This window comes from Acomys minous (genome assembly GCF_964271855.1).
Source record: "Acomys minous genome assembly, chromosome: 20".
Lineage (NCBI taxonomy): Eukaryota > Metazoa > Chordata > Mammalia > Rodentia > Muridae > Acomys > Acomys minous.
This window is the reverse complement of record NC_140502.1, coordinates 25,982,335-26,009,099: the sequence shown is the minus strand read 5'-3', so window position 1 is coordinate 26,009,099 and position 26,765 is coordinate 25,982,335. Positions and strand designations below refer to the sequence as shown.

Sequence of the window (26,765 nt, the reverse complement as noted above, 5' to 3'; positions counted from 1 at the left end):
TACTGCCCTCCCATCAGTCTAGGCTACCCCCTACTGTCCTCCCCTCAGCCTAGGCTACCCCCTACTGTCCTCCCCTCAGCCTAGGCTACCCCCTTCCTCTCCCAGCTCCTTCCCTCAGTCTAGGCTACCCCCTTCCTCTCCCAGCTCCTCCCATCAGTCTAGGCTACCCCCTACTGCCCTCCCATCAGTCTAGGCTACCCCCTACTGTCCTCCCCTCAGCCTAGGCTACCCCCTACTGCCCTCCCCTCAGCCTAGGCTACCCCCTTCCTCTCCCAGCTCCTTCCCTCAGTCTAGGCTACCCCCTTCCTCTCCCAGCTCCTCCCATCAGTCTAGGCTACCCCCTACTGCCCTCCCATCAGTCTAGGCTACCCCCTACTGTCCTCCCCTCAGTCTAGGCTACCCCCTACTGCCCTCCCCTCAGTCTAGGCTACCCCCTTCCTCTCCCATCGAAAGCTTTGTCATTACTGTCAACACACGTGCTCACCCTGACACGCTTGCCACAAAAGAGGGACTTTGAAACTGAGCCCTTCCACAAGTTGAGTGTAGCCGAAGGAATGCAGCTTTAGTTAGAAAAGTGGGTACTGTCCTCCTGTTCTTCTGCTTTCGTTGACTCAGGCATGCCTCACGGCATATGCTGTAATGTCTGATTGCTGGGCACGGTGGGACACACCTGGAACCCCAGGACTCTGGGACAGGAGCAGCTCAACTTTGGGGCTACCCTCATAGTGAGACCCCGTGTTGAAAAACAAAAAGATCTGGGGGCTGGAGAGATGGCTCAGAGGTTAAGAGCACTGACTGCTCTTCCAGAGGTTCTGAGTTCAATTCCCAGCAACCACATGGTGGCTCACAACCATCTATAGTGAGATCTGGCGCCCTCTTCTGGCCTGCACGTGTACATGCAGGCAAAGCACACACACACACACACACACATACACACACACACACACACACACAAATAAGTAAAAGATTTATTTACAAAAAAAAAAATCAGTCGTTACGCTGGGTGGTACACACAAGAATGCACCTACTGAGCTCACCAAGATGTGTGGATTTCATTGTACGTGGTTGTTTTAGTCACTTTTCTATTGCTGTAATAAGACACCGTGATCAAGGCAACTTATAAAAGAAAGTGTATATTTGGGGCTTACAGACAGGCAGGAAGCAGACAGACCCTGGAGCAGTAGCTGAGAACTCACATCTTGGGACACAAGCAGGAGACAGAGACACTGGAAGTGGGAGTCCTCTGGGACCCCAAGGTTACCCCCAGTGTCACGCCTCCGCCAACAAGACCATACCTAACCATTCCCAGACAGCCCCACTGACTGGAGATGAGGTATTCAGCAGTGGTTTATCTCAGAGGAAAAACACTGAGGGATGTAGTGACAGCACATGCCTGTCACTGAAAGGCCCTGGGCTTCGTCCCTAGCACTGGAGAGGCATGCTAGCTCCCCACAGTCACACACTCTTGATCCCAGCAGAGGCAGGTGATCTCTGTGCATTCAAAACTAAGCTGGCTACATAGAGACATTCAGGCCAGCCAAGGATACATAGTGAAACTCTATGCCAAAACAAAATAAACAAGAATCTCTATCTCAGAACAAAATAAACAAGAAATCCATGTTGAAATAATTAGATATAAGTACTGACTTTTTAAAAAAGAAACCGGCGCTGGGCAGTGGTGGCGCATGACTTTAATCCCAGCACTCGGGAGGCAGAGGCAGGCGGATCACTGTGAGTTTGAGGCCAGCCTGGTCTACAAAGTGAGTCCAGGACAGAGAAACCCTGTCTCGAAAAACCAAAATAAATAAAAATAAAAAGACATTTATTATTTATGCAGTTCCCTGCCTGAATGTACACCTGCAGGCCAGAAGAGTGCGCCAGATCTCACTATAGATGGCTGTGAGCCACCATGTGGTTGCTGGGAATTGAACTCAGGACCTTTAAGAAGAGCAGTCAGTGCTCTTACCCTCTGAGCCATCTCTCCAGCCCAATGGGATGCATTTCTAACAAGCAGATCTTTATGTCAGAAACAAGGTAAACGTGATTTCAGCCTTTTGGAGTAGCTGTTTAGATACAGGAACCATAAAAGATGTTGATAATAACATCCCGATGGCTTTGAGAGGGAGGACGAGAAGGCTGCCTGAAGAGCTGAGTCACGCAGGGGTCACTGCAGCTGGGCAACAAGACCCAGAGTTTAGCGGCATCAGATGCCAGGGCTTACGGACTCTACAAGTCCGCACAGCAGGGGACAGTGAGCCTCTACTCAGTCTGGGGAGAGTCGGAGATTCATTGACAGCTGTAGAATCCTCTGGAACTTCCTCACTTAAAATCCAGCATCAGGGCTGAGAAAATTTGGAAATCGGAGCTGGGGGCTGGAGAGCTGGCTCAGCAGTTAAGAGCGCTGGCTGCTTTCCCAAAGGACCCGGATTCAACCCTCAGCTCACAACTGTCTGAGCACCAGTTCCAAGCGATCTGACACACCGTCACATGGGCACACACCCAGGCACAACACCAATGCACATAAAATAAAAATATTTACAAACTGAGCTCAATTGGGAACTGACTGTCAAATCTCAGGTCTAATGCTTTCGGTCCAGCTGTGTGAAATTCTTCAGAGCCTCAGAAGGGTATATATACTGAGCTGGGGATTCTTTCTTTCTTTTTTCTTCCCCTTTTCGAGGCAGGGTTTCTCTGTGTTACCTTGGCTGTCCTGGACTCGCTTTGTAGACCAGGCTGAGGCTGGAACTCACAGCAATCCACCTGCCTCTGCCTCCTGAGTGCTGGTATTAAAGGCGTGCGCCACCACCGCCTGGCTATAAGCAGGTTTCTTTCTTTCTTCTTTCTCTCTTCTCTCCTCCTCTACCCTCTTCTCCTCCCCTTCCTTTTGCCTCCGTGGTATTTTGAGACAGCGTCTTCCTTATTCCTCTGCCCTCAAATTCATGACCCCCCCCCTTGCACCCACTTTCCCATTGCTGGGGTTATAAACTGCAGTCACTGTGCACCCAGCTGATACTAGCCTTTGAGCTTCTATGTGATAAGACTGTATTTTTTTTCATTGTTTTGATTATTTGTGTAATCCCCGAATTAAATGATCACAGTCTTCAAACGCCTGCAGCAGCGGGGCGTGCTCCGGCGACAAGGGTCCTGCTCGGGTCCGGATCAGTGAAAGCATCCTTCCGGAAAGGGCGTGGCCGCAGTGCTTTTCTGAGCGCTGCTCTATCATTTAAAAAAAAAAAAAAAAAAGACTGTACCTCGCTGAGAGGCACGAATGATGTTCTAGCGTTCCATACGGAAGCTTCTCGGGGGGGGGGGGGCGAGGGAAGACGCCAAAGGCTAGCGGCCGGTCTGAAATAAAGCGAATATTGGGGAAACAAGAGAAACATGTCCAGTGTGGATGGGGTGAGGCCAAGTCGCACAGAGGGGAACTCAGGCTGGGTGTGTGCGAAACGCAAAATAAAAAATAAATAAAATAAAATAAAATAAAATAAAGCCTGTGGGCGGGGCCAGGGGTCGGGACCCACATCCCGGGGACGGGAGGACCCCCCCCGCCCCCCGCTCCGCGAAGGCGGCTGGAGGGATGGCGGTCGGCGAGCGAACCCAGCGAAGCACGGGACTTGGAAAGTGCCGACCGCTGAGGGAGAGAAGCGGCGGCAGCGGAGCATAAAGAAAAACCGGGCTGTGTTATCTCGGGGTGTGGGGGGGAAAGGGGGGCCCAGCTCCGCTCACAGCCAATGCCAAGCAGGCGTGGGCGTGGCGCTGTCAAAGCAAGGGCTGGGGGGGCGGGGCCTGAGGCTCGAACCAATGGACATCCACCTTGTGGGCGGTGCTAACCGCTCAGGCCAAAAACCGGAGCCAATGAGGAGGGCCTCCGCGCGCCCGCTGAGCCCGCCCCTCGTGGGGCGCGCGCCGGAGTCCCGCCCCCCCCTCCCCGGTAGCCGTTAGGGGCGGGGCCTGCGGCCGCCCGCGCGCGCGCCCCACGCCCTCCCTCTCCCCCCCCTTTGTGTCACCATGGCGGCGGCGGCGGCGGCGTTGGCGGTGTCGGCGGCGAGGACTGCGAACGAGGTCTCGAAAGCCGCCGGGGTCTGAGGAGGCTACCGCGACCATGGTGGTGAGGGGCCCTTCGGGGGCCACCCAGTCGTCTATCCGTCTGTCCGTCCGTCCGTCCGTCCGTCCGCGCGGCCCCGCCCTGCGCGCCCCGCCCCCCACGGCCCCGCCCGAGCCCGCGGCCCGCGCGCCGCCCGCCCCTCACTCACCCTCCGTCGCGGTGACCCACACCCCCCACCCCCGCCATCACACCGCCCCCCCCATGGTCTCCACCTCGGTCCGGTCCTGGGTCGCAGCCCCGGGGCCTCGACCCCGCCCCCTCAGCGAGCATCCTTCCCTCTTTCCCTACCTCCCCCCCCATCCCGCACCACCCACCCCCCCTCGACTCCAGGCCCTGAAAAGGGGGTGACAGTGGCGTGGCGGAGGACCTGGGCTTGAGAAAAAGGGGGGGCTGGTTCAGGGAAGGACCCCGCGCCCCGACGAGGGCATCCCACCCCCCACCCCCAACACCCCCCACCCCGCTGCAGGCGTCTGCCGAGGCTTCTTCCCTGGAAACCAGCCCTCCATCCCAGCGCCCTCCTCAGCATCCTCATCCCCCTCAGTCGGGTGCCCTCCCGACCACCCCCCACCTCCTGCTCCCAACAAGCCCCTTTCTCATGCCTGAGCCCCACCCCCAGCTCATCACTCCGTCACTCCCTGCCTGACCCTTTTCTTCTCCTCCTCCGTTTTCACCCCACGCCACCCACCGGCTCTCAATCCTCCCGCCGACATCGATCAGAACCTTTTATCTCAGCCTCTCCCGACGCCGCTTCCCCATCCTTCATCCTTACTCTCTACCCCAGAGGCCAGCATCGCGCCTCCATTCCACTTGAGTCTGGGGGGGTGGGGTGGGGTGGGGGCTTCTCCGTTTCCTCTTGTCTTCATCTCCGCCTCGTCTAACTCTCCCACCATCCTGCTCCCGCTCATCCGTTCATCCGCTCATCCATCCATTCGATTCCCTCGCTCCACAGACATTCACTGAGACCTCCTCTGTGCAGGCCCCATGCTCCAGGCACAGAAACAGTCAGATCCCATCCTGCCTTGGGGAGCGTCATGGGCTGGCAGGGGACAGACTCTGAGGGTGAGACCCAGGGGCGTGGAGGAGGGGAAAGCCCAGTCTAGCAAATCCCCGAATCCCCATCTGGAGGCTGGTTAATTCACCAGAGTTGCCCAGTCCATGCTGTGCATAAGGATTGGCACCTGCGTGTCAGGCCCAGAGAGGAACCTTCATACAGTACCAACTCCGTGCCCAACAGCTGGGCATGCTGGGGGGCTCGGCCTGACACCCTACGTCGGGGGAAGTTGGGAGTCCAATGGGAGAGGCGAGCTCCCCACCCAGGGGCACCTCAGAGTGAGATGGCTAAGCTCAGGCAGAGCTGTGCAGCCTGGGGTGGCGGAAGCCCGGAGATGGGGACAAATGTCTGTAGCAGCCTACGTGGACAGAGGGGCCTTTCTGGAGGGACACACTTCTGAGGTGACGGCTAAAGGAGGAGGAGGGAGAACCTGGTGGCAGGTGGGGACACCATGCCCCAGTCTAAGGAGTCGCCTTTGCAGAGGCGTAGCGGGGAAAAGCCGACGAGGTAGCAATGAGCTGAGACCGGGGGCGGCGGGACAGAGACAGGCCTGTGGAGGCCAACGGAACCCAGCTCAGGGAAGTTCCACCCTCGGACCTGGGAGTCCTGACGTCATCTAGAAAGTCTGAGAGTTGCCGAAGCCAGATCTGTGAGAAAGTGGCACGGTGGTTCCTTGTGGAAACCGTCCTGTCCTGGCAGGAGGGGAGAGACCAGGATCAGAAGACAGATGTGGACTGGGGAGGGCTAGGCAGCGACAAGTGACTGTGCCCTGCAGCTGCTCTAGAAGGGTCTTACTCGTGCACACACAGGACCAGCATGCTCTCTGCCCTCCTTCCTGTTGCCTGCTCACCCTTGGTCCCTGCACCTCCAGCCCTTCATCCGGGACCACACAGGAAGAAGCAGGCTGGCCTGCCGCCCAGCACTCTCCTCCTGTGGACCTACCCTCTCCTCCCCTGCAGCAGGACAGTGTGTGGAGCCTCCAGGCTCAAGGCCCAAGCTGGCAGATAACAATTCTCCCGTTGTCCCTGCTCCCATCCCTGGGGGCCTCTGATTGCTCTCTCTGCTCTACAGGCCCGCAGCACTGACAGTCTGGATGGCCCAGGGGAGGGCACAGTGCAGCCCGTGCCCCCTGCTGGGGGGCCTGGTGCAAAGGGGAAGCCTGGGAAGAGGTGAGGATGCCAGGGGGTCTAACTAAGGAGGGAGGAGCCTCCAGGAGGGGCTGTGGGTGATTGTAGCCTGTCTTTCCAGGCTCTCGGCTCCCCGAGGTCCCTTCCCCCGGCTGGCCGACTGTGCACATTTCCACTATGAGAATGTTGACTTCGGCCACATTCAGGTATGGGGACTTCCGCCCGGGGGGGGGGGGGGGGGGGGGAGAGCTGAGCACCAGCAGCTGCTCTGCCCGAAACTCATCCCTGAGCCCTGGCCACCTGCATGTTGGAGCAGACGAGCAGGAATCCAGCCGCAGCTAGAGCATGCTGGGAGGGCTGCTCCCTCGTTCACCGCGTGTCCACTGTTTATTCTTCCCCAGCCATGCTCTGTGAGGCTTTGTCTGTACCCAGACAGTGACATCGCCAGGCCCTGTCCTTGTGGAGGTCCAAGAGGGGAACACAGACCTAGCCCTAGATAGTCAGCCAAGAAAAGTCGGGTCTGGGGCAGAGCTAACCCCTCCCTTTGGCCTGTGCTTCCCCCTGCAGCTCCTGCTGTCTCCAGAGCGCGAAGGCCCCAGCCTCTCTGGAGAAAATGAGCTGGTGTTTGGGGTACAGGTGACCTGCCAGGTGAGTCTGGCTGCCTCTGCTTCTCCTCGGCCTGAGGGACTGGCTACATTAGTCCTCAGCTCCGTATAACTGAGTCTGTGCCCTCGGGCCTGCCTGCCCCCACAGGGCCGCTCCTGGCCAGTTCTCCGAAGCTATGACGATTTCCGTTCCCTGGATGCCCATCTCCACCGGTGTATATTTGACCGGAGATTTTCCTGCCTCCCAGAGCTCCCTCCACCCCCAGAAGGCACCAGGGCTGCCCAGGTAACCTACTGGACTCAAGTCCCTTCCTGAGCCATCAACAGTGTGTCATGGGCCATGTGTGCAGCCCACACGGCAAGGCAAATAGATAGCAAAGGCCTCCTAAGTTGGGCATATGCTGGTGTAGGCCTGTGATCTCAGCGCTTGGAAGGCTGCAGTCGTATGAGCTGAGTTCCAACCAACCAGAATGTCATAAATTATAAGCCTTAGAAACATAACAGGGGGTTCAAGGGCCCGTTAGTCCAGGGGCTTCACAAGTCCGCACAGCCACGTGGGTGTCACTCCAGAGCGCAGCCTAGCATGAGAAGGCATGTTGAGTTAGCAGCAGAGCCACGCCCAGGCATCCAGGTTGACTCCCAGCCTTGCTGAGAGCCGAGCTGGCACTGCGGAGGGCAGGGGCCCCACTCACATGCGCTCTCCTTGGCAATTTGCTCCCAGATGCTGGTGCCGCTGCTGCTACAGTACCTGGAGACCCTGTCAGGCCTGGTGGACAGCAACCTCAACTGTGGGCCTGTGCTCACTTGGATGGAGGTGGGCCTGGTGTGGGGAACCTGGGGCTGGGGTCCACTTAGAGGTGTCTGAGGCACAAGAAGCAGCCTAGGAGTGCGTGGGCACAGGAAGGAAGGAAGCTAGTGGGGAGCAGGCATTGGTATTTCGGTGTCTGTGTGGGTGCATGCCTGCAAGGGAAAGGTGTGTGTGCGTGTGGCTCTGTGTGTGTGTGTGTGTGGCTCTGTGTGTGTGTGCATGAGTGTGGCTATGTGTTATGTGGCTGTGTGTGTGTGTGTGTGGCTGTGTGTGTGTGCACACGTGTGGCTATGTGGCTATGTGTTATGTGGCTGTGTGTGTGTGTGTGTGTGTGTGTGCACACGTGTGGCTATGTGGCTATGTGTTATGTGGCTGTGTGTGTGTGTATGTGGCTGTGTGTGTATGTGGCTGTGTGTCTGTTATGTGGCTGTGTGTGTGTGTGTGGCTGTGTGTGTGTGTGTGCACACGTGTGGCTATGTGGCTATGTGTTATGTGGCTGTGTGTGTGTGTGCACGCGCACGCGTGTAGCTGTGTGTATGTGGCTGTGTGTGTATGTGGCTGTGTGTGTGTGTGTGTGTGTGGCTCTGTGTGTGTATGTGTGCACGCATGTGGCTGTGTGGCTGTAGAGATTTAAAGGAATACTTGTTAGAAATGTGTTGCTTGTAATCGACAGTGCATCTGGCTCACAGTGGCTTAAACTAAGTGACGCTTGGATAAAATGTGTAGCATCTGCTGTGAAGGATGAAAGTGCAGGTGTCTTTGTGGCTTGGGGACAGGAGAATCGTGGGACAAGCCAGGGGTGGGGAAGAAGAAGAAGCAGCATCTTTTTTCTTGTTGTTGCTGTTATTTTGTCTTTAAACTTTTTTTTTTTTATGTGTGTGTGTGTGTGTGTGTGTGTGTGGTTTTTGGAGGCAGGGTTTGGAGACTTTTTGATCTTATGTGTATGACTTTTGTCTGTATGTGTGTCCGCCACATGCCTACCTGATGAAAGCGTCAGGTCCCCTGGAACCAGATAGTTGTGAGCTGCCACGTGGGTGCTGGGAACAGAGCCTGGGTCTGCTTAGAAAGCACTCTTAACTACTAAGCCATCTCTCCAGCTTTTTAAAAAGGTGTTTGGACAATAGTTCTGAGTGACAGACACTCATAGGGACAGGTGGTAGCCTCACAGGACACAGAGGAAACTGGTCTGACTTTGCTAACCCCGTCTGACTCTTGCCACATTTTCCCTGCACCTCAGCTGGACAACCACGGCCGGCGCCTGCTCCTCAGTGAGGAAGCCTCCCTCAACATCCCTGCCGTGGCTGCTGCCCATGTGGTCAAGCGGTACACTGCCCAGGCGCCTGATGAGCTCTCCTTTGAGGTGAGGCTGGGCAGGAGTGGACTCTACCTGCGCTCCCTGCTTCTCCTGCCTCTGCTGAACCCCTCCCTCCACGCCGTCCCAGGTGGGAGACATCGTCTCGGTGATCGACATGCCACCTGCAGAGGATCGGAGCTGGTGGCGGGGCAAACGGGGCTTCCAGGTGCGCTGGCTTGGGGTGAAGATGTGCAGCAGGGCACGATGGCGGCTAGGGAGGCCCAGCTCCTCACTGTGCTCCTTGTGCAGGTTGGGTTCTTCCCCAGTGAGTGTGTGGAACTCTTCACAGAGCGGCCAGGGCCCGGCCTAAAGGCAGGTAAGTACCGTGGAGGGCGGGCAGCCCCTCCCCCTCTGCCTACCACCTGTCCTTTCTGCCATTGCCCACCCACAGACGCTGACAGCCCCCTGTGTGGCCTCCCAGCTCCCCAGGGCATCTCCTCTCTGACCGCAGGTAATGGGAAGAGGGTATCAGGTCTCGGTGCCTGCCCCGCCGAGCCCATGGCGCTCTTGTCTCTGAGTGCTCTGCGTTTGCCCCTGCAGCTGTGCCGCGACCTCGAGGGAAGCTGGCAGGGCTCCTCCGCACCTTCATGCGCTCCCGTCCCTCCCGCCAGCGGCTGCGCCAGAGGGGCATCCTGCGGCAGAGGGTGTTTGGTTGTGATCTCGGCGAGCACCTCAGCAACTCAGGCCAGGATGGTGAGGCCTGGGCCCTCTCGCCCACGCCACCTCAGATGCAGCTCTGGGCCTGACCCCGCCCCTTCTCCCAGTGCCCCAGGTGCTGCGCTGCTGCTCGGAGTTTATTGAGGCCCACGGTGTTGTGGATGGAATCTACCGGCTCTCAGGCGTGTCCTCCAACATCCAGAGGCTTCGGTGAGCCCCGCAGCCTGCAGCATGAGTGCCTTCCGTCCCAGCCCCTGCTACACACTAGGACTCCATTGTTGGGAGTTAGGAAGGCACAGTGCGATGGTGCCGGGGGCTTCCCTGAGGAGGTGACAGCCAGGCTGAGGCTGGAAGGCCAGAGGGTCAGCTCCACAGACCTCACCACATGCCAAGACTAACTAACTCTAGGGCTGGGGACTCCACAGGGAATGACACACCTCAGAGGCCCCGAGGGACAAACAAGAAGATGGCTGAAGCTACCATGTGCAATGGAGAAAAGTAGACTGGGCTAACGAGGGGAGAGAACAGTGAGAGCGGGGAGGAGCTGCCGGACTAGTGATCCTAGTGCCTGGGAGGCAGGGGCTCCTGCTAAGCTATGTAAGAGGCTTTCTTAAAAACAAACAACAACAAAATGAAAATAAAAAAACAAAACCACCACCACCCACTACCACCAAAAATGAAAATCAGGCCAGGTGGTGGTGGCGCACGCCTCAGGAGGCAGAGGCAGGTGGATCGCTGTGAGTTCCAGGCCAGCCTGGTCTACAAAGCGAGTCCAGGTCAGCCAAGGCTACACACAGAGAAAGTCTGTCTCAAACACTGGCCAGCAAAAAAAAGAAAACCAGGATGGAGAATGTGTATTCTTGAGTATCGAGGAAGGAGACCTCATGGGAAAGAGGCGAGGAGAGCAGGGGACAGGCAGGGGACAGTCTGTCAAAAGCGCCCGTGGAAGAGGCAGCAGCTGTACAAGGGCCAAGCTGCAGCACAGTCCTGAGACCCGCCCAGGCAAGCAGCCTTCACTGGGGTTTCCAGGCAGGCGCTCTGTCAGTGAGCGCCAGCTCCTTGTGCAGGGCGGCTCTGATGACTCGGGATTTGGGCTTTATTTAAGGGAACCACCAGAAGCTGTGAACCAAGGAGGCACAAAGGCAGAAAGGAATGGGACAGGGGACGGGCAACAGGGACCACAAGGTGAGAGCAGGAAAGGCGAGGGCGCAGGGAGCTGAGTGGAATTTATCTGTGAGCAGCAGACGCGCTACAGAGTGGTGAGCACCTCATTTCCCAGTGACTGCTTAAAGGCCAGAGAGTGGCACAGCCTGGGGCTATGGTGGGGCACGGTTAGACTCTAGAGTCAGCCTCAGGTAGCTAAGGCTTCTTGCCCCTGAGCCTCCACGCCCAGTCTCTAAATGTGTGGCTCCTTGTCCTGCCTCGCATGGTCATTGCAGACTTAGCACCTGCACAGGCCTAGGGAAGGCTGCTGTGCTCAGGGGTGGGCGTGTGGGCAGGGACAGGCCCTGACAGCAGGTTAACACGGTCCCCCTGACCCGCTGTGCTCAGGGGTGGGCGTGTGGGCAGGGACAGGCCCTGACAGCAGGTTAACACGGTCCCCCTGACCCGCTGGTTCTCAGGCACGAGTTTGACAGTGAGAGGGTCCCTGAGCTGTCTGGCCCCGCCTTCCTACAAGACATCCACAGCGTGTCCTCACTCTGCAAGCTCTACTTCCGGGAACTGCCCAATCCCTTGCTCACCTACCAGCTCTATGGGAAGTTCAGCGTGAGTCAGGGGACTGGCCGGGGCAGCGGGGGCAGCACCGCCGTGTCTGTCACGGTCCAGCACCGTCACGCCTGTCCATCCATCATGGCAGGAGGCTATGTCTGTGCCTGGAGAGGAGGAGCGTCTGGTGCGAGTGCATGACGTCATCCAGCAGCTGCCTCCACCTCACTATAGGTAAGTGGGCCACAGTCGGGGTGCAGAGCACAGGAGGTGAGCAGTCATCAGCCGCTGCTTCTGCCCCCCAGGACCCTGGAATACCTGCTGAGGCACCTGGCCCGCATGGCAAGACACAGCGCCAACACCAGCATGCACGCCCGCAACCTGGCCATTGTCTGGGCACCCAACCTGCTAAGGTCAGCTGCTCTCAGTGGGAAGGTGACAGAAGAAAGACCTATGTGGGGCCCATGTGAGCGTCTGGGGAGAGTCAGGCCAGGCAGAAAGAGCAGAGCAAAGCTGAGGCGATGGCCCTGGTGACTTGGAGGGACCCCAGAGAGGTCTACTGGGCTGAGTGGATGAGCATGGGCCCAGAGACATCGTCACAGATCGTGGGAGGCCAGGCGCATAAGTCAGTGAAGCCTTCACTGTGGGCTGAGGGTTAGGGAAGGCGGCAGGCCCCTAAGCTGGGAAGGCCTGACTGACTCGGGAGCACAGGTTCTCTGAGGCACAGAAGAGAGCAGGGAGGGGCTACTGTGACGTCCACGTGAGAGGAGGAATGGAGCCTGGGCCTGGATGTCAGTCACCTTTCTGTAACTACAACAAAATACTTGTGGCAGTTAGCTTATACAGAGGAGGAATTTGTTTGGAGCAGTTGCAGAGATTTTAGTCCACAGTCAACTGATTCCGTGGCTTTGGGCTCGTGACAAGGGAACATAGTGGGTGCATGTGGCCAAATAGAACTGCACAGCTCATGGCCAAGGCCCAGGGAGGGCATGGGGGACCAGGACCCGTGCTTGTCTTTGCCAGCACACCTCCAGTGCTCCCCAGGCCCGACTCCTCATCTCCACCTCGGGCGTTTGGGGGATTGTTTCCCAAACTATACCGCGTAGGGTGGGGCAGGAGCGGGCTGTCGGGATCTGGGTGGGCTTTCAGAGGGCCCGGTGCACTCAGTGCTGCATGTGGGTGTGAAGGAAGGACGGGCTGCACCTACACTGCCAGTCAGGCTCACGTACTTGGCCTTGCTCTCCCAACCCCCCCCACCAGGTCTATGGAGCTGGAGTCGGTGGGGCTGGGCGGGGCAGCCGCCTTCCGAGAGGTCCGGGTGCAGTCGGTGGTCGTGGAGTTCCTGCTCACCCACGTGGAGGTCCTGTTCAGCGACACCTTCACCTCTGCTGGCCTGGACCCTGCAGGTATGTCCAGCCCAGCCCCTGACGTCCTACCTACTGCCCCTCAGTGCCAGGGCTGCAGTGGGAGGGCAGGTGGGCTCCTGGCCCTCCCCCCACCCCACTGACTAGACCTCCCCCCCAGCTCCTTGAGGACCCCGCCCTGGCCCATCCCTCCCCGCGCCCCCCTCCTTCTCATTTCAGCTCCTACGCCCAGGATCCCCACTTCTTGGCCAGGACGCCGTTCTTCCTTCACCCCTTATAGCTCCTGGGGGCGCGTGGGGCCTTGGGTCCACCTGGGAGGAGGTGGGAGGTCCCCAGATTTGACCCCACCCTGGCCCTGCCCAGACTCCCTGCCCTGCCCCGGACCCCAGCCCACTCAGGACTCTGCTCGTCGGAGCCTCTGGCCCGAGGTAACTGACCAGAGCCACTGCCCTTGCTGGCTGCTGGGAGCTGCCTTCTCATCAGCTCGTTCCGCCTCACCCCTCCTCCTCACCTGCCTGCTGCCCCGCCCCCACTCCCGCCTGATGGACACCGGCCCCCTGCCTTGCCAGCCCGGGTGGGCACGCTGCGGGGCCGGGGCTTGGGCTGTGGCGCTTGGCTTTGCCTGTAGTCTCAAACGGCCCATCGCTTACAGTTGTCCCCTCTCCGACCTCTCCAGGTCGCTGCCTCCTTCCCAGGCCCAAGTCCCTCGCGGGAAGCGGTCCCTCCACTCGCCTGCTGACTCTGGAAGAAGCCCAGGCGCGAACCCAGGGCCGTCTTGGAACACCCACGGAGCCCACAACTCCCAAGACCCCAGCCTCCCCGGTGGGAAGGTATGTATGATGGGGTGCTGGTGAGGGCGGGTTAGCCTGGAGGCCCTGGTTCCTCAGACGGCCTCGTGTCTCTCGCCCAAGCTCCAGAAGGAAGAGAGAGAGGGGGCAGAAACAACGCAAGCCAGGGGGCAGCAGCTGGAAAACGTTCTTTGCTTTGGGACGAGGCCCCAGCATACCCCGGAAGAAGCCGCTGCCCTGGCTGGGTGGCAGCCGAGCCCCTCCGCAGCCTTCAGGTCAGAGACTGAAGCCTCGCCCTAGGGTGTGTGTGGGGGCGTGGCTATGGCACTGGAGAGGGTGACTTCCCACTTCTCCCTGGGATGGGGGGGGTGGCTATGGCACTGGAGAGGGTGACTTCCCACTTCTCCCTGGGATGGGGGGGGTGGCTATGGCACTGGAGAGGGTGACTTCCCACTTCTCCCTGGGGTGTGTGGGGGCGTGGCTATGGCACTGGAGAGGGAGACTTCCCACTTCTCCCTGGGGTGTGGGGGCGTGGCTATGGCACTGGAAAGGGTGACTTCCCACTTCGCCCTGGGGTGTGGGGGCGTGGCTATGGCACTGGAGAGGGTGACTTCCCACTTCGCCCTGGGGTGGGGGGGCGTGGCTATGGCACTGGAGAGGGTGACTTCCCACTTCTCCCTGGGGTGTGGGGGCGGCTATGGCACTGGAGAGGGAGACTTCCCACTTCTCCCTGGGGTGGGGGTGGGGGGTGGCTATGGCACTGGAGAGGGTGACTTCCCACTTCTCCCTGGGGTGTGGGGGCGTGGCTATGGCACTGGAGAGGGTGACTTCCCACTTCTCCCTGGGGTGTGGGGGCGTGGCTATGGCACTGGCCAGGGTGACTTCCCACTTCTCCCTGGGGTGGGGGGGTGGTGGCTATGGCACTGGAGAGGGTGACTTCCCACTTCTCCCTGGGGTGGGGGTGGGGTGGCTATGGCACTGGCCAGGGTGACTTCCCACTTCTCCCTGGGGTGTGGGGGCGTGGCTATGGCACTGGCCAGGGTGACTTCCCACTTCTCCCTGGGGTGGGGGGGGGGTGGCTATGGCACTGGAGAGGGTGACTTCCCACTTCTCCCTGGGGTGTGGGGGCGTGGCTATGGCACTGGCCAGGGTGACTTCCCACTTCTCCCTGGGGTGTGGGGGCGTGGCTATGGCACTGGCCAGGGTGACTTCCCACTTCTCCCTGGGGTGTGGGGGCGTGGCTATGGCACTGGAGAGGGTGACTTCCCACTTCTCCCTGGGGTGGGGGGGGCGTGGCTATGGCACTGGAGAGGGAGACTTCCCACTTCTCCCTGGGGTGTGGGGGTGGCTATGGCACTGGAGAGGGTGACTTCCCACTTCTCCCTGGGGTGTGGGGGCGTGGCTATGGCACTGGAGAGGGTGACTTCCCACTTCTCCCTGGGGTGTGGGGGCGTGGCTATGGCACTGGAGAGGGTGACTTCCCACTTCTCCCTGGGGTGGGGGGGGTGGCTATGGCACTGGAGAGGGTGACTTCTCACTTCGCCCTCCAGGCAGCAGACCTGACACTGTCACACTGAGATCTGCCAAGAGTGAGGAGTCTCTGTCATCGCAGGCCAGCGGGGCTGGTGAGTGCCCAAGCTGAGCTGGGAGGCACTGAGCAGCCCTGTTGTACTTCAGACTGGGGCAGAGGGCCTTGGAGTTTTGGGGAGTTTTGTTATTGCTTGAGACTAGGTCTTGTGCCCAGGCTGGCCCCACAACTCTTAACTGCCTCAGGCCTGGGAACTGAGATTCTATGTGAGTCACCAGACCCAGCAAGGGACCTAAACTTTGGTTTTTTGAGACAGGGTTTCTTTGTGTAGCTCTGACTGTCCTAGAACCCTGTAGACCAGGCTGGCCTCGAACTCACGGCGATCCGCCTGCCTCTGCTTCCAAGTGCTGGGATTAAAGGTGTGCGCCAGTACTGCAAATGAGATGTAAATTTCTATTGATAGTACACATTGGATTCGCTGGTTCATATAGGGTCTTTACAAGTCTTTCCTTTTGAAAATATTTAATATTACACACACTCCGTATGCAATTAAAAAGCCCCCATTTGTTACCTGAGAGTGCCCACCCTCCACCCCAGGCTGCCCCTGACCAGAGGCACCCTCCTGACAGCCGTCATCCCTCACACACCCCTCACGTGGGAGGCTCGCTCACACACGAGTGTGTTTGTCACATCCCTGTTACTCAGTCCTGTTGCTTTGAAGCATTTGTGGGCGACATGGGAGGTGGGGGGCGACATGGGAGGTGGGGGGCGTGCTCCATGTGCAGTTCATTTCCACTTGCCACACTGCCACCTCAGCTGGCCAAGACAACTCAGCTCCCCACCGCGCGCTCTCTCTCTGTCTCCTGTCTTTGTGTGTGCACTCAGCATTCCTCCACCCAGTGCATTTGGTGGGTCTTGTCAGCAGTGTCACCACCCAATCCTAGGATATGCTCTGTAGAGTCAGGACACAGCCTGACGGGGTCAGAACAGCCAGTGGTTTTCCATGGGGGGGGGGTGGTCTGTCTAGACGCCTGCACAGGGCACGGTTCTGTCACTCACGCTCTGCGTCTGGACCAGTTCACAGCCTCGCCCTGCCTTCCCTGTGGTCAAAACAGCTCTTCTGTTTCACGTTGTTTCTGCCATGTCGCACCCTGTCCCCACTGATGTGCAGTCTGTACAGTTCCAGCCTCTAATGTGGCGTCCCCTCCCACAGGCCTGCAGAGGCTGCACCGGCTGCGACGGCCTCACTCCAGCAGCGACGCTTTCCCCGTGGGCCCAGCTCCTGCTGGCTCCTGCGAGAGTCTGTCCTCTTCCTCCTCCTCCTCCTCCTCCTCCTCTTCATCCTCCTCCTCAGAGTCCTCAGCAGCTGGCCTGGGGCCACTCTCTGGGTCCCCCTCGCATCGCACCTCCGCCTGGCTTGACGATGGTGACGACCTGGACTTCAGCCCACCCCGCTGTCTGGAGGGACTTCGAGGGCTGGACTTCGATCCTCTTACCTTCCGCTGCAGCAGCCCCACCCCAGGGGACCCTGCACCTCCTGCCAGCCCAGCACCTCCAGCCTCTGCCTCTGCCTTCCCACCTCGGGCGCCCCATGGACCCGCCACCCCTGCTTCACCCACTGCCCTGGACATCTCGGAGCCCCTGGCGGTATCGGTGCCACCTGCTGTGCTGGAACTGCTGGGAGCTGGAGGAACACCTGCCTCAGTCTCCCCAACACCGGCCCTGAGCCCCAGCCTGGGCCTCCGTCCCCACCTCATCCCCTTGCTGCTGCGTGGAGCTGAGGCCCAGCTAAGTGACACCTGCCAGCAGGAGACCAGCAGCAAGCTTGCAGCAGCCGGCCCACACAGTGAGTCCTGTTCAGGAGACCCCACCCGCACCAGGCCCCGGGCTGCCCCAGGCCCCAGCTGAACCCCTTTGCATTCCTTTCTGTATCCTAGGTCCTGGCATGGATCCACCACTAGTGTCCCCACCCTTATCTCTGCTGCGCCCTGGTGGGGCTCCGCCCCCACCCCCCAAGAACCCAGCTCGTCTCATGGCCCTGGCCTTGGCTGAACGGGCTCAGCAGGTGGCAGAGCAACAGAGCCAACAAGAGCAAGGGGGCACCCCACCTGCCCCCCACTCCCCTTTCCGCAGGTCACTGTCCCTAGAGGTAGGTGGAGAGCCTGTGGGGACTTCAGGGAGTGGGCCACACCCTCCCTCCTTAGCCCACCCAGGAGCCTGGGCTCCATGTCCACCAGCTTACCTCCCAAGGCAACAAAGTGACGGGAGCCTGGTGAGAAGCCAGCGGCCCTTGGGGACCTCAAGGAGGGGTCCCAGAGGCCCTTCCCAGGTCAGCGCCCAGCTCAGGGCAAGTGGGGCTTACAGGGACACTCCGGAGATGGCAGCCCAGTCCCCGTGTTCCGTCCCCTCACAGAGTTCTAACCCCAGCTTCTTCTCAGCCCCCCGAGAGTGTCTGCCACCCTTCCTTGGGGTCCCCAAACAAAGCTTGTACTCCCTGGGTCCCCCATCCTTCCCACCCAGCCCACCAGCCCCAGTCTGGAGGAACTCTCTGGGTACCGCCTCAGCACTGGACAGGGGGGACAATCTGTACTATGAGATCGGGGCCGGGGAGGGGACGTCCCACTCAGGCCCCAGCCGGCCCTGGAGTCCGTTTTGCTCCATGCCTCCTGACAGGCTCAATGCCTCCTATGGCATGCTTGGCCAGTCGCCACCCCTCCACAGGTCCCCCGACTTCCTGCTCGGCTACCCACCTCCTCCCTCCTGCTTTGCGCCTGACCACCTTAGCCGCTCCGCTTCCCAGCACCTTGCCCGGCGCCCTACCCGGCCTGAGCCCCTCTATGTCAACCTAGCCCTAGGGCCCAGGGGCCCTTCCCCTGCCTCTTCCTCCTCCTCCTCTCCTCCTGCCCATCCCCGAAGCCGATCAGATCCTGGACCCCCTGTTCCCCGCCTCCCGCAGAAGCAGCGGGCTCCCTGGGGTCCCCGTACCCCCCATCGGGTGCCTGGACCTTGGGGCTCCCCCGAACCTCTCCTGCTTTACAGGGCAGCTCCACCAGCCTATGGGAGGGGGGGAGAGCTCCGAGGATCCTTGTACAGGAACGGAGGACACAGAGGGGAGGGGGCGGGCCCCCCTCCTCCTTACCCCACACCCACCTGGTCCCTGCATTCAGAAGGACAGACCAGAAGTTACTGCTGAGCTAGGACCCGGAAAGGGCCCTCCCCCACACTGGATCTCAGCCCATGTCAATCCCTTGTTTTGTATCTTCCTGAGCTCGCCACCCACCCCAGGTTTCTAACTTTGTAACTTGCTCTGATGTGGGTTCCTAACCCAAAAATCATTGTGTCCCTATCCTGGGTTATAGGGTATGACCATCCCCAACCTCCCTCCTGGGGCCCTTGCACAAACCGGGGTGGGGACAAGGTTGACACCCTGTCCTCCTCCTCCTCCCTCCAGGAGCCTCTAGCCTGTCCTGGTCTGTGCACAAGGGGTGGGGACATAGCTCCTGCCCGCCTCTCCCCATGCACCCCACTAAACCACCTGACAACATTAATGAATAAAAACGGCAGAAATTTGGCCAGTGAGTGATGAGTTTACCACTTTCTTTGCTTTTGAGGCAACCATTGAGGGTTGGGGGTCAGTCCTGTGGGCTCACAGGGTGATGTCTGCAGGGAGAGCTGTGGGTGCCCGAGGCGTTCGGCCTGTGCTCGCCTTCAAGGTGGCACTTACTCTGCAGCTCTGTCATGATCTCCTCCAACAGATCCATCCTGGGCAGCAGTAGGGCAGAGACAGGCCTGGTGAGCTCAGGGAGGAGGGAGGGGCCCCGGGCCGCCCACCACAGCGCAGCCTGCTGTCTCACTCCTGTAGGCTGGAGAAGAGGCTGCCTTCAGTCGGCTCTCCATCCTCGCTGTCAGGTCTCTGCAGGAGGAAAGGTTGGAGCTGCCCAGGAGTCGCAGAGCCTGGACTGCTGGGTGCTCTACTTGTTTGTGGCTTTCCCTGGCAGCGGCTCCCTGGGCATTGAAGCCTCTTTGTTGTCAGCATGCAGGGGTGGAACCCCAGGACTGGGGGTCCAGAGCAGCAGCTGCATGTGCCACAGCTGCCCCGCAGAGCTCAGACAGAACTTCCTCCTCAGAGCTCTGGGTCCCCAGCAGGGAGGCTGGCTCCATTAGGCTGGTGTCCCGGGAAGCAGGGTTGCTCAGGGAATCACAGTCAGAGGAGAGGGAGGTGGGAGGCTCCTGGAGGCAGGGTTAGGGTTAGCCGCCGCGGGCTGGGGGTATTCATACTACAGAGACGGGCTCCGGGCAGCAGTGTGTGCTGGGGCTGGGGCTGAGGTGAAGACTGGAGCTGGCACTGAGGCTGCTGCCTAGAGTCAGGCTACTGCCAGAGTCCCAGGCCGCATTCTGCTGGACCCTCCTGTGACCTGCAACCTCAGGAGTCTCCCGAGCCTGCAGAAAGTGACGACAAGGAAGTGGCATGGTTGTCTGGGTCCCCATATCCCCCCTGGGTCCCCAGACTGTCCTGCTTCCTACCTGGGAAGGGTCTGGGGAAGGGAGCACAAGCCTGGATCTGGCCTTAGCCCTGGGAGCCCCTTCACAGTACAGATGCTCTGGGGGTACAGAGCAGGTGGTTGTCATTCGATGCACACCCCCACTGGGCCCCATCACCATCCTTGCATGCACACCCCCCACTGGGCCCCCATCACCACCCTCGCAACCCCCCCACTGGGCCCCCATCACCACCCTCACACACCCCCCACTGGGCCCCCATCACCACCCTCGCAACCCCCCACTGGGCCCCCATCACCACCCTCACACACCCCCCACTGGGCCCCCATCACCACCCTCGCAACCCCCCCACTGGGCCCCCATCACCACCCTCGCAACCCCCCACTGGGCCCCCATCACCACCCTCACACACCCCCCACTGGGCCCCCATCACCACCCTCGCAACCCCCCCACTGGGCCCCCATCACCACCCTCACACACCCCCCACTGGGCCCCCATCACCACCCTCGCAACCCCCCCACTGGGCCCCCATTACCACCCTCGCAACCCCCCCACTGGGCCCCCATCACCACCCTCGCAACCCCCCACTGGGCCCCCATCACCACCCTCGCAACCCCCCCACTGGGCCCCCATCACCACCCTCACACCCCTCCCACTGGGCCCCCATCACCACCCTCGCAACCCCCCCACTGGGCCCCCATCACCACCCTCGCAACCCCCCCACTGGGCCCCCATCACCACCCTCGCAACCCCCCACTGGGCCCCCATCACCACCCTCACACACACCCCACTGGGCCCCCATCACCACCCTCGCAACCCCCCCACTGGGCCCCCATCACCACCCTCACACACCCCCCACTGGGCCCCCATCACCACCCTCGCAACCCCCCCACTGGGCCCCCATCACCACCCTCGCAACCCCCCACTGGGCCCCCATCACCACCCTCACACCCCCCCCACTGGGCCCCCATCACCACCCTCGCAACCCCCCCACTGGGCCCCCATCACCACCCTCGCACCCCCCCCACTGGGCCCCCATCACCACCCTCACACACCCCCCACTGGGCCCCCATCACCACCCTCGCACACCCCCCCACTGGGACCCCATCACCACCCTCACACACCCCCCACTGGGCCCCCATCACCACCCTCACACCCCCCCCACTGGGACCCCATCACCACCCTCACACACCCCCCACTGGGCCCCCATCACCACCCTCGCAACCCCCCCACTGGGCCCCCATCACCACCCTCGCACACCCCCCACTGGGCCCCCATCACCACCCTCACCCACCCCCCACTGGGCCCCCATCACCACCCTCGCAACCCCCCCACTGGGCCCCCATCACCACCCTCACACACCCCCCACTGGGCCCCCATCACCACCCTCGCAACCCCCCCCACTGGGCCCCCATCACCACCCTCGCCCTCTAACCTGGCAGGGAACCCAGGGTTACAGGAGACAGTGTTGTCCACTCTAGTGGAGAGCTGACCTTGGGTGCTGAGTCCTGTGGAAAGGTGAGATGTGGTGACATGGGTCCTGCCCGGGGTTCCATAAGTACCCACGCCACTCTGACCTTCCTGTACCTTGGCCAGGGCCTTTCGCAACAGGTACCGAGTGCTCTGCAAGCTGCCCCGGCGGTCAGCAGGCTCTACACCCAGCCCAGCCTGAACCAAGGCCTGGTAGGGGGCTGGCAGCAAGGCGTCCAGGCCTGGGCTCTCACCTGCCTCCAGCTTAGCCTTCACCTCAGGCCCCGCTCCCCCAGCCCAGGGCAGCTCTCCTGTGAAGAAGCGCCATGAGGAGACCCACACTAGTGGGGTGGTTCTGAGGTCACTGTACAGTGTAGGGTGGGCCACTGACCAGTGAAGACCTCCTGGGCCAGGATGCAGAAGCTGTAGAGGTCTGAGGTAGTGGCTGGCGTGTCCCCACGGATCAGCTCAAGCGGTAGCCATGGGTACAGTTCAGGGGGTGGGGGGAACCCTGGACTCGGGTCTCTCTGAGGGGAGTCCTGCTGCAGCCTGGGGAGGCCAAAAGGTCTGGTGAGCTAGCGGTCGCTGGGAGGAACACAGGGCAGACACGGGGGGGGGGGGGGGGGGGGGGGGGAGGCTCTCACCTGGGCTGCAGCCTGGGCTGGCGCAGTGGACGCCCGTGTTCTAGGTGGCTCACCTTAGCCAGGCCTGGCCGCACCAGCTGCACAGCGTGCGAACTGAGGCCACCATGGGCCCAGCAGCGGGCCTGCAGGAACAACAGGGCCTCCAACACCTGTAGCAGCAGAGAGCCAGGCAGCAGGCCTGGCAGGGCTCGGGGACCTTCCTCGTGGGGTCTCGGGGAATGCAGCAGGATATAAAGGGAGCCCAGCCACACGGGCTCAAAGAGCAGACTTAGTCCGGACAGATCCTCCGAGGGGCTCAGTGCCATCAGCAGCAGCAGGCCAGGGTGGTGCAGGGTGCTGGGAGGGAACAGGGTAAAGGCTGTGCCTGGCCACAGACCACCTACCATGGGCCAGGGTAAGACTGTCTCCCCAGCTACCACAAAGGGAACACTGAGACCCCCATCACAACCCAGCAGTGGCAGAGCCAGCCTCAGCCCACTCCAGCCTAAGGCCCCTCCCACCCCAGCCCAAGGCCCCACCCACCACAGCCTAAGACCCCTCCCACCTCAGTCTAAGGCCCCTCCCACCCCAGCCGAAGACCCCTCCCACCCCAGCCTAAAGCCCCTCCCACCCCAGCCTAAAGCCCCTCCCACCTCAGCCTAAGGCCCTCCCACCTCAGCCTAAGGCCCCTCCCACTCACCCCCCCCCTCACACAGATCAGGCACTACTCTACAGGGAGAAGTGGGGCCTTTGCAGCTGGAAGGCTCAGTGCTGGATACCAGCCAAAGCCTTGCGACAACTGTGGCTAGTAGCACGCGCTCTGGAGTGGGAGGTCAGCTGCGACTGGTAACCTGCAGTGCTGAAGGTCTGCCAATAGCACATCAGGGCGGGCTTCGGGGGTCTTCAGCTGCCGTACAGTAACCGGGTGGCCCTTCCACAGGAGGCTGCAGAACGGGCAGCAGGTGAGTGACATGGCAGGATTTCCCGGTGAGGGGAGCAGGAGGCAGGGGCTCTCTGAGGGCACGGCGGGGCGCTCACTTGGCCATGAGGGTATGAGAACTGCTCTCGTAGGTGCAGTCGGGCTCTCCCTGGGTTGGTACCAGCTCCTTGGGGTCTGCCAGCGGGATGCCCACTATCAGTGCCGGTGGCTGCAGGCTGCTCAGCTGAGGGAAGACAGCGCGGCTTTGAGCACCAAGAGGATACGGGGCAGTCCCCGCTCGCTCGCCCATCCTTTACCTCTTACCTGGCCGAACCCCAGCGCTGGGGTTTGGGGGGATCTCCTGATCTGTCCTTGCCTCAGTGCCCTGGGTTTAAGAGCAGACCGAGGGTAAGGATGGAGTCACCGGGTGTGCTGGCCCTAGAGGCTCAGGATGTGGATTGTTACCTGTCTGCCTGTGCCAGCCTTGGCGAGGGCAGCGAGCCACACAGGCTGTGTCCAGAGCTAGCTTGCAACTGACTCAGGGACATGGTGGGTGCCAACTCCCCGCACTGCACCAGTGCTGACATGTGGGAGTGACACCACTGCAGCAGCTCCAGCACCTGGGTGGGGCACAGGGTCACACGGGGAGCACGTGCTGGTCTTGACGCCTCCACTGTGCCCTGCACACTACTCACCTCCCAGGTCTGCTTGGCATCACCCTGCTCAGCCCAGTCTCGTGGTGTGCGACCCTGCTGGTCGCGCAGACGCAGGTCGCCTCCTGCCTGCAGCAGGTGCCACAACACCATCCCTCGGCCCGAGGAGGCACCTGCGTGCACAGGTGTGCTGCCATCCAGGCAGCGGCTAGGACGGAACCAGAGGCGAGGGCAGGATGGATGAGAGCTGGGTGGGAGGGGCTGAGGGGGTGGGAGGAGTCCTGGGAGGGGGTGGGAGGAGTCCTGGGAGGGGGTGGGAGGGGCTGAGGGGGTGGGAGGAGTCCTGGGAAGGGTGGGAGGAGTCCTGGGAGGGGGTGGGAGGAGTCCTGGGAGGGGTGGGAGGAGTCCTGGGAGGGGGGTTACACCGGGGGTCAGTGTGAGCTCTGGGCAGCACCAGAATGAGATTGTCACTGGGGAGTGAGGAGGGTTAACCCAGGACAAGGACAGCATTCGGGTGTTTGTGCCCTAGGAGTGTCGGGGCACTGGGACCTGTCCACTCACTGGTTGGGGTTGGCACCAGAGGTCAGCAGGAGGCGCACAGCAGAGGTGTGGCCCAGCAGCGCGGACAGGAAAAGCGCCGTCTGCCCTGCAGAGTTCTCACGATCCACCTGGACAACTGCGGGACAGAAAGCCTAAGACACTGCTCGCTCCAGATTCCTAGCCCATCTTTCCAGCCACCAGGCAACACACGTCTTGTGTATTCCACACTAGCCTGGAACTTGCTATGTCGTGAAGGGTGACATGAACCTCGCCTGCTCCCCGTGTCTCTGAGTGCTGGGACTTGCAGGTGTGCGCCACCATGATTGGCTATGCAGTGCTGCGGATCCAGCCCCGGACATCGGGCATTGTAAACCAGCGCTTCAGCAACTGAGCGACACCCAAGCCCCTAGGCACACACTCTGGCCACTTCCAGCCTCCATGCCCCTCTTTGGCTTGCTGCTTCTACCGCCCTTTCTTCATCTGCGCCCCCACTGCCCCTGCTCTGCCCTAGCCACGGCCTCCATGCAGCACACCAGTGCCTTGATCCCAGAATCCACTTCTGGGTCCCAGAACTAGCGCAGCACAGTGCACTAGACGCTCCATAGAGCTACAACAAGAGGACACGCCTGTCTGCCATGAGAATATCCATCCCCCTTAGAACAGAGGTGTCAAAATCAGGGGCCAATGGGGTCCTTCCAGAACCTCGGAACGCCTGCTCTGCCTCACTCGCAGCCCTCTGCCTCTTCTGCAATGACATCTTTTGTTTGTTTGTTTTTCGAGACAGGGTTTCTCTGTGTAGCCTTGGCTGTCCTGGATTCACTTTGTAGACCAGGCTGGCCTCGAACTCACAGCGATCCTCCTGCCTCTGCCGCCCGACTGTGCCATCGTGCCAGGCTTGCAATGACATCTTAACTGGTTTTCTACTCTCAGCTTGTGTCCCAAAGGCATCTTCCTAAAACACCAATCGTTGCCAGGACTACATCATCCTAAACAAGCTGTTCCAAGACAAAAGTACACTAAGATGGTAAGGCTTGTTTTATGAAGCCAGCCTGACTTTAACTCCAGAAGTGAATGACAGTTTCCAGGAACAGAAAGTGAAACTACAAATGAACTCCATGTGTGATCACACAGGCAAAAAACCTAAGTAAACTCGCCAGAAAGCAGGCATGATGCAAACTAAGAAAATCTATCAATACAATGGATTAGCTGCCTTCCACTGGACAGCTCAGTCCCTGCCTAGAATCCCCCAGTGAGGGGCTGGGGTGTGGCTCAGTGGTAGAGCCCCTGCCTAGAATCCCCCAGTGAGGGGCTGGGGGTGTGGTCAGTGGTAGAGCCCCTGCCTAGAATCCCCCAGGGAGGGGCTGGGGTGTGGCTCAGTGGTAGAGCCCCTGCCTAGAATCCCCCAGTGAGGGGCTGGGGCGTGGCTCAGTGGTAGAGCCCCTGCCTAGAATCCCTCAGTGAGGGGCTGGGGCGTGGCTCAGTGGCAAAGTGCTTACCTAGCATGAATAAGGCACTGGGTTCTATTCCTAGTACTAGTGGGAAGAAAAAAAAATCACACTTTAACTTTGTAGATATAGAAAAAGAGAAGTTGATGAAATGTAATACCTGTGTATAATTAGGGAGGGAAAAAACTCAGAAAACTTAGATGATTATAAACTCCAGTAGCAAGCATGATACTTAGTACAAAAACAGATTTAGTTCTCTTTTGGTTTGTTTGTTTTTATTTAAGACAGGGTTTCTCTGTGTGGCTCTGGCTGTCCTGGAACTAGCTCTGTAGACCAGGCTGGCCTTGAACTCAGGGATCTGTCTGCCTCTGCCTCCCTGAGTGCTGGATTAAAGGCGTGCACCACCACTGCCCAGGCCGACTTAATTCTTTAAATATAAAAATCAAACTGTGGGGGCTGGAGAGATGGCTCAGAGGTTAAGAGCACCGTCTGCTCTTCCAGAGGTCCCTAGTGCAATTCTCAGCAACCACATGGTGGCTCATAGCCATCTGTAATGAGATCTGGTGCCCTCTTCTGGTGTGCAGGCACACATGTAGGTGGAACTCTGTATATGTTATAAATAAAAATTTAAACAACAACAAAAGTGTGTCCAATGGCAACAGTGGTTTGGGAGTGTAGTCCAAAAAAACTTTAAGAAAAAAATAAATTTTTAAAAAATGCAGGGTGTCATTAGCACAGGCTTCTCCCAAAGCCTTCATCCTCCAGCCTCAGTTTCCTGAGGAGCAGAACGACACGTGCACTGTGATGGATCCTTTCTCTCCTTTTTTTTTCTTTTTCTTTTCTGTTTTGTTTTGTTTGTTTGTTTTTTCAAGACAAGGTTTCTCTGTGTAGCCCTGGCTGTCCTGGACTCACTCTGTAGACCAGGCTGGCCTCGAACTCACAGTGATCCGCCTGCCTCTGCCTCCCGAGTGCTGGGATTACGCCGGGCACTTTCTCTCTTCTCAAATAACCAAGATATTAAAATTCAGCGAACCCTCGCAGCTACTGAGCAAGTTTAGGAAGTGGCTGAATGACGCGACCACAAGGCGACTTTCCTACTTATGGTACCGGCGGTTTCCCAGGGACACGCAGGTGCAGGCGCGTCTCCTCAGGATGTTTGTTTGGGTCCTCCCTTCAGCCTCTGCTCCCTGCGTCCAGCGAGCCAATCACCCACAGACCCAGCTCGCCTGGACTTTAGGGCCTGTGCCCAGGCCACCCCAGCTTCGAGGAGCCTTGTTCCTTCCCCACCTTTCTGCAGAATGGCTTTCCGCCGGAGATCGCCTACCACATCCATCGACCTGCGTTTTGTTCCCACATTCTACCTCTGACCATAGATGGCACCAGTAACTACAGGACCCTGGCGCCCAGCAATGGGGGGGGGGGGGTGGTCACTGGAAGTCGACCCTCCCCCCTGCCCCCCCACCCGGCCCCAACCCCCTCCCCTGCGGCCCCCTCCCCCCTCCCCCACCATGCAGCAGCGTC

The 26,765-nt window shown here is 59.9% G+C and overlaps 2 protein-coding genes across 8 annotated transcripts in view; one reads left to right on the top strand and one right to left on the bottom strand.

The window, feature by feature from the left end:
* The first annotated feature begins 3,970 nt into the window (after window positions 1-3,970).
* ARHGAP33 (Rho GTPase activating protein 33) lies at window positions 3,971-18,678 on the top strand. Of its 5 annotated transcripts, none has more exons than XM_084771157.1 (22): window positions 3,971-4,108; window positions 5,055-5,164; window positions 6,228-6,325; window positions 6,405-6,489; window positions 6,851-6,931; window positions 7,037-7,174; window positions 7,610-7,702; window positions 8,934-9,056; window positions 9,139-9,216; window positions 9,300-9,366; window positions 9,442-9,501; window positions 9,591-9,743; window positions 9,815-9,917; window positions 11,330-11,474; window positions 11,566-11,648; window positions 11,720-11,827; window positions 12,675-12,820; window positions 13,455-13,608; window positions 13,690-13,841; window positions 15,117-15,191; window positions 16,308-16,940; window positions 17,032-18,678. In XM_084771157.1, the coding sequence occupies exons 2-22, from the start codon at window positions 5,087-5,089 to the stop codon at window positions 18,285-18,287; spliced, it is 3,909 nt and encodes a 1,302-aa protein (XP_084627283.1). In that variant the 5' UTR covers window positions 3,971-4,108; window positions 5,055-5,086; the 3' UTR covers window positions 18,288-18,678. The 5 variants fall into 5 exon arrangements, with proteins under 5 accessions (XP_084627283.1, XP_084627285.1, XP_084627284.1 ...); XM_084771158.1 differs by having other exon boundaries at window positions 3,972-4,108; window positions 5,082-5,164; XM_084771159.1 differs by lacking the exon at window positions 5,055-5,164.
* The window catches only part of LOC311591509 (inactive serine/threonine-protein kinase TEX14-like), an 8,487-nt gene continuing 383 nt past the window's right edge, over window positions 18,662-26,765 (bottom strand). Inside the window, exons 2-15 of one of the 3 annotated variants that reach the window (XM_084771185.1) lie at window positions 23,821-23,935; window positions 23,302-23,467; window positions 23,072-23,226; window positions 22,931-22,991; window positions 22,726-22,850; window positions 22,539-22,631; window positions 21,709-22,044; window positions 21,456-21,631; window positions 21,182-21,375; window positions 21,030-21,102; window positions 19,619-19,695; window positions 19,376-19,534; window positions 18,949-19,007; window positions 18,662-18,856 (exon numbers count right to left, since the gene is read on the bottom strand). In XM_084771185.1, the coding sequence (XP_084627311.1) occupies window positions 18,727-18,856; window positions 18,949-19,007; window positions 19,376-19,534; window positions 19,619-19,695; window positions 21,030-21,102; window positions 21,182-21,375; window positions 21,456-21,631; window positions 21,709-22,044; window positions 22,539-22,631; window positions 22,726-22,850; window positions 22,931-22,991; window positions 23,072-23,226; window positions 23,302-23,467; window positions 23,821-23,935 (1,919 nt within the window). In that variant the 3' untranslated portion in view covers window positions 18,662-18,726. Of the gene's footprint in view, window positions 18,857-18,948; window positions 19,010-19,375; window positions 19,535-19,618; window positions 19,696-21,029; window positions 21,103-21,181; window positions 21,376-21,455; window positions 21,632-21,708; window positions 22,045-22,538; window positions 22,632-22,725; window positions 22,851-22,930; window positions 22,992-23,071; window positions 23,227-23,301; window positions 23,468-23,820; window positions 23,936-26,765 lie in introns of all 3 variants that reach the window. The other 2 variants (XM_084771186.1, XM_084771187.1) reach the window with 2 other exon arrangements.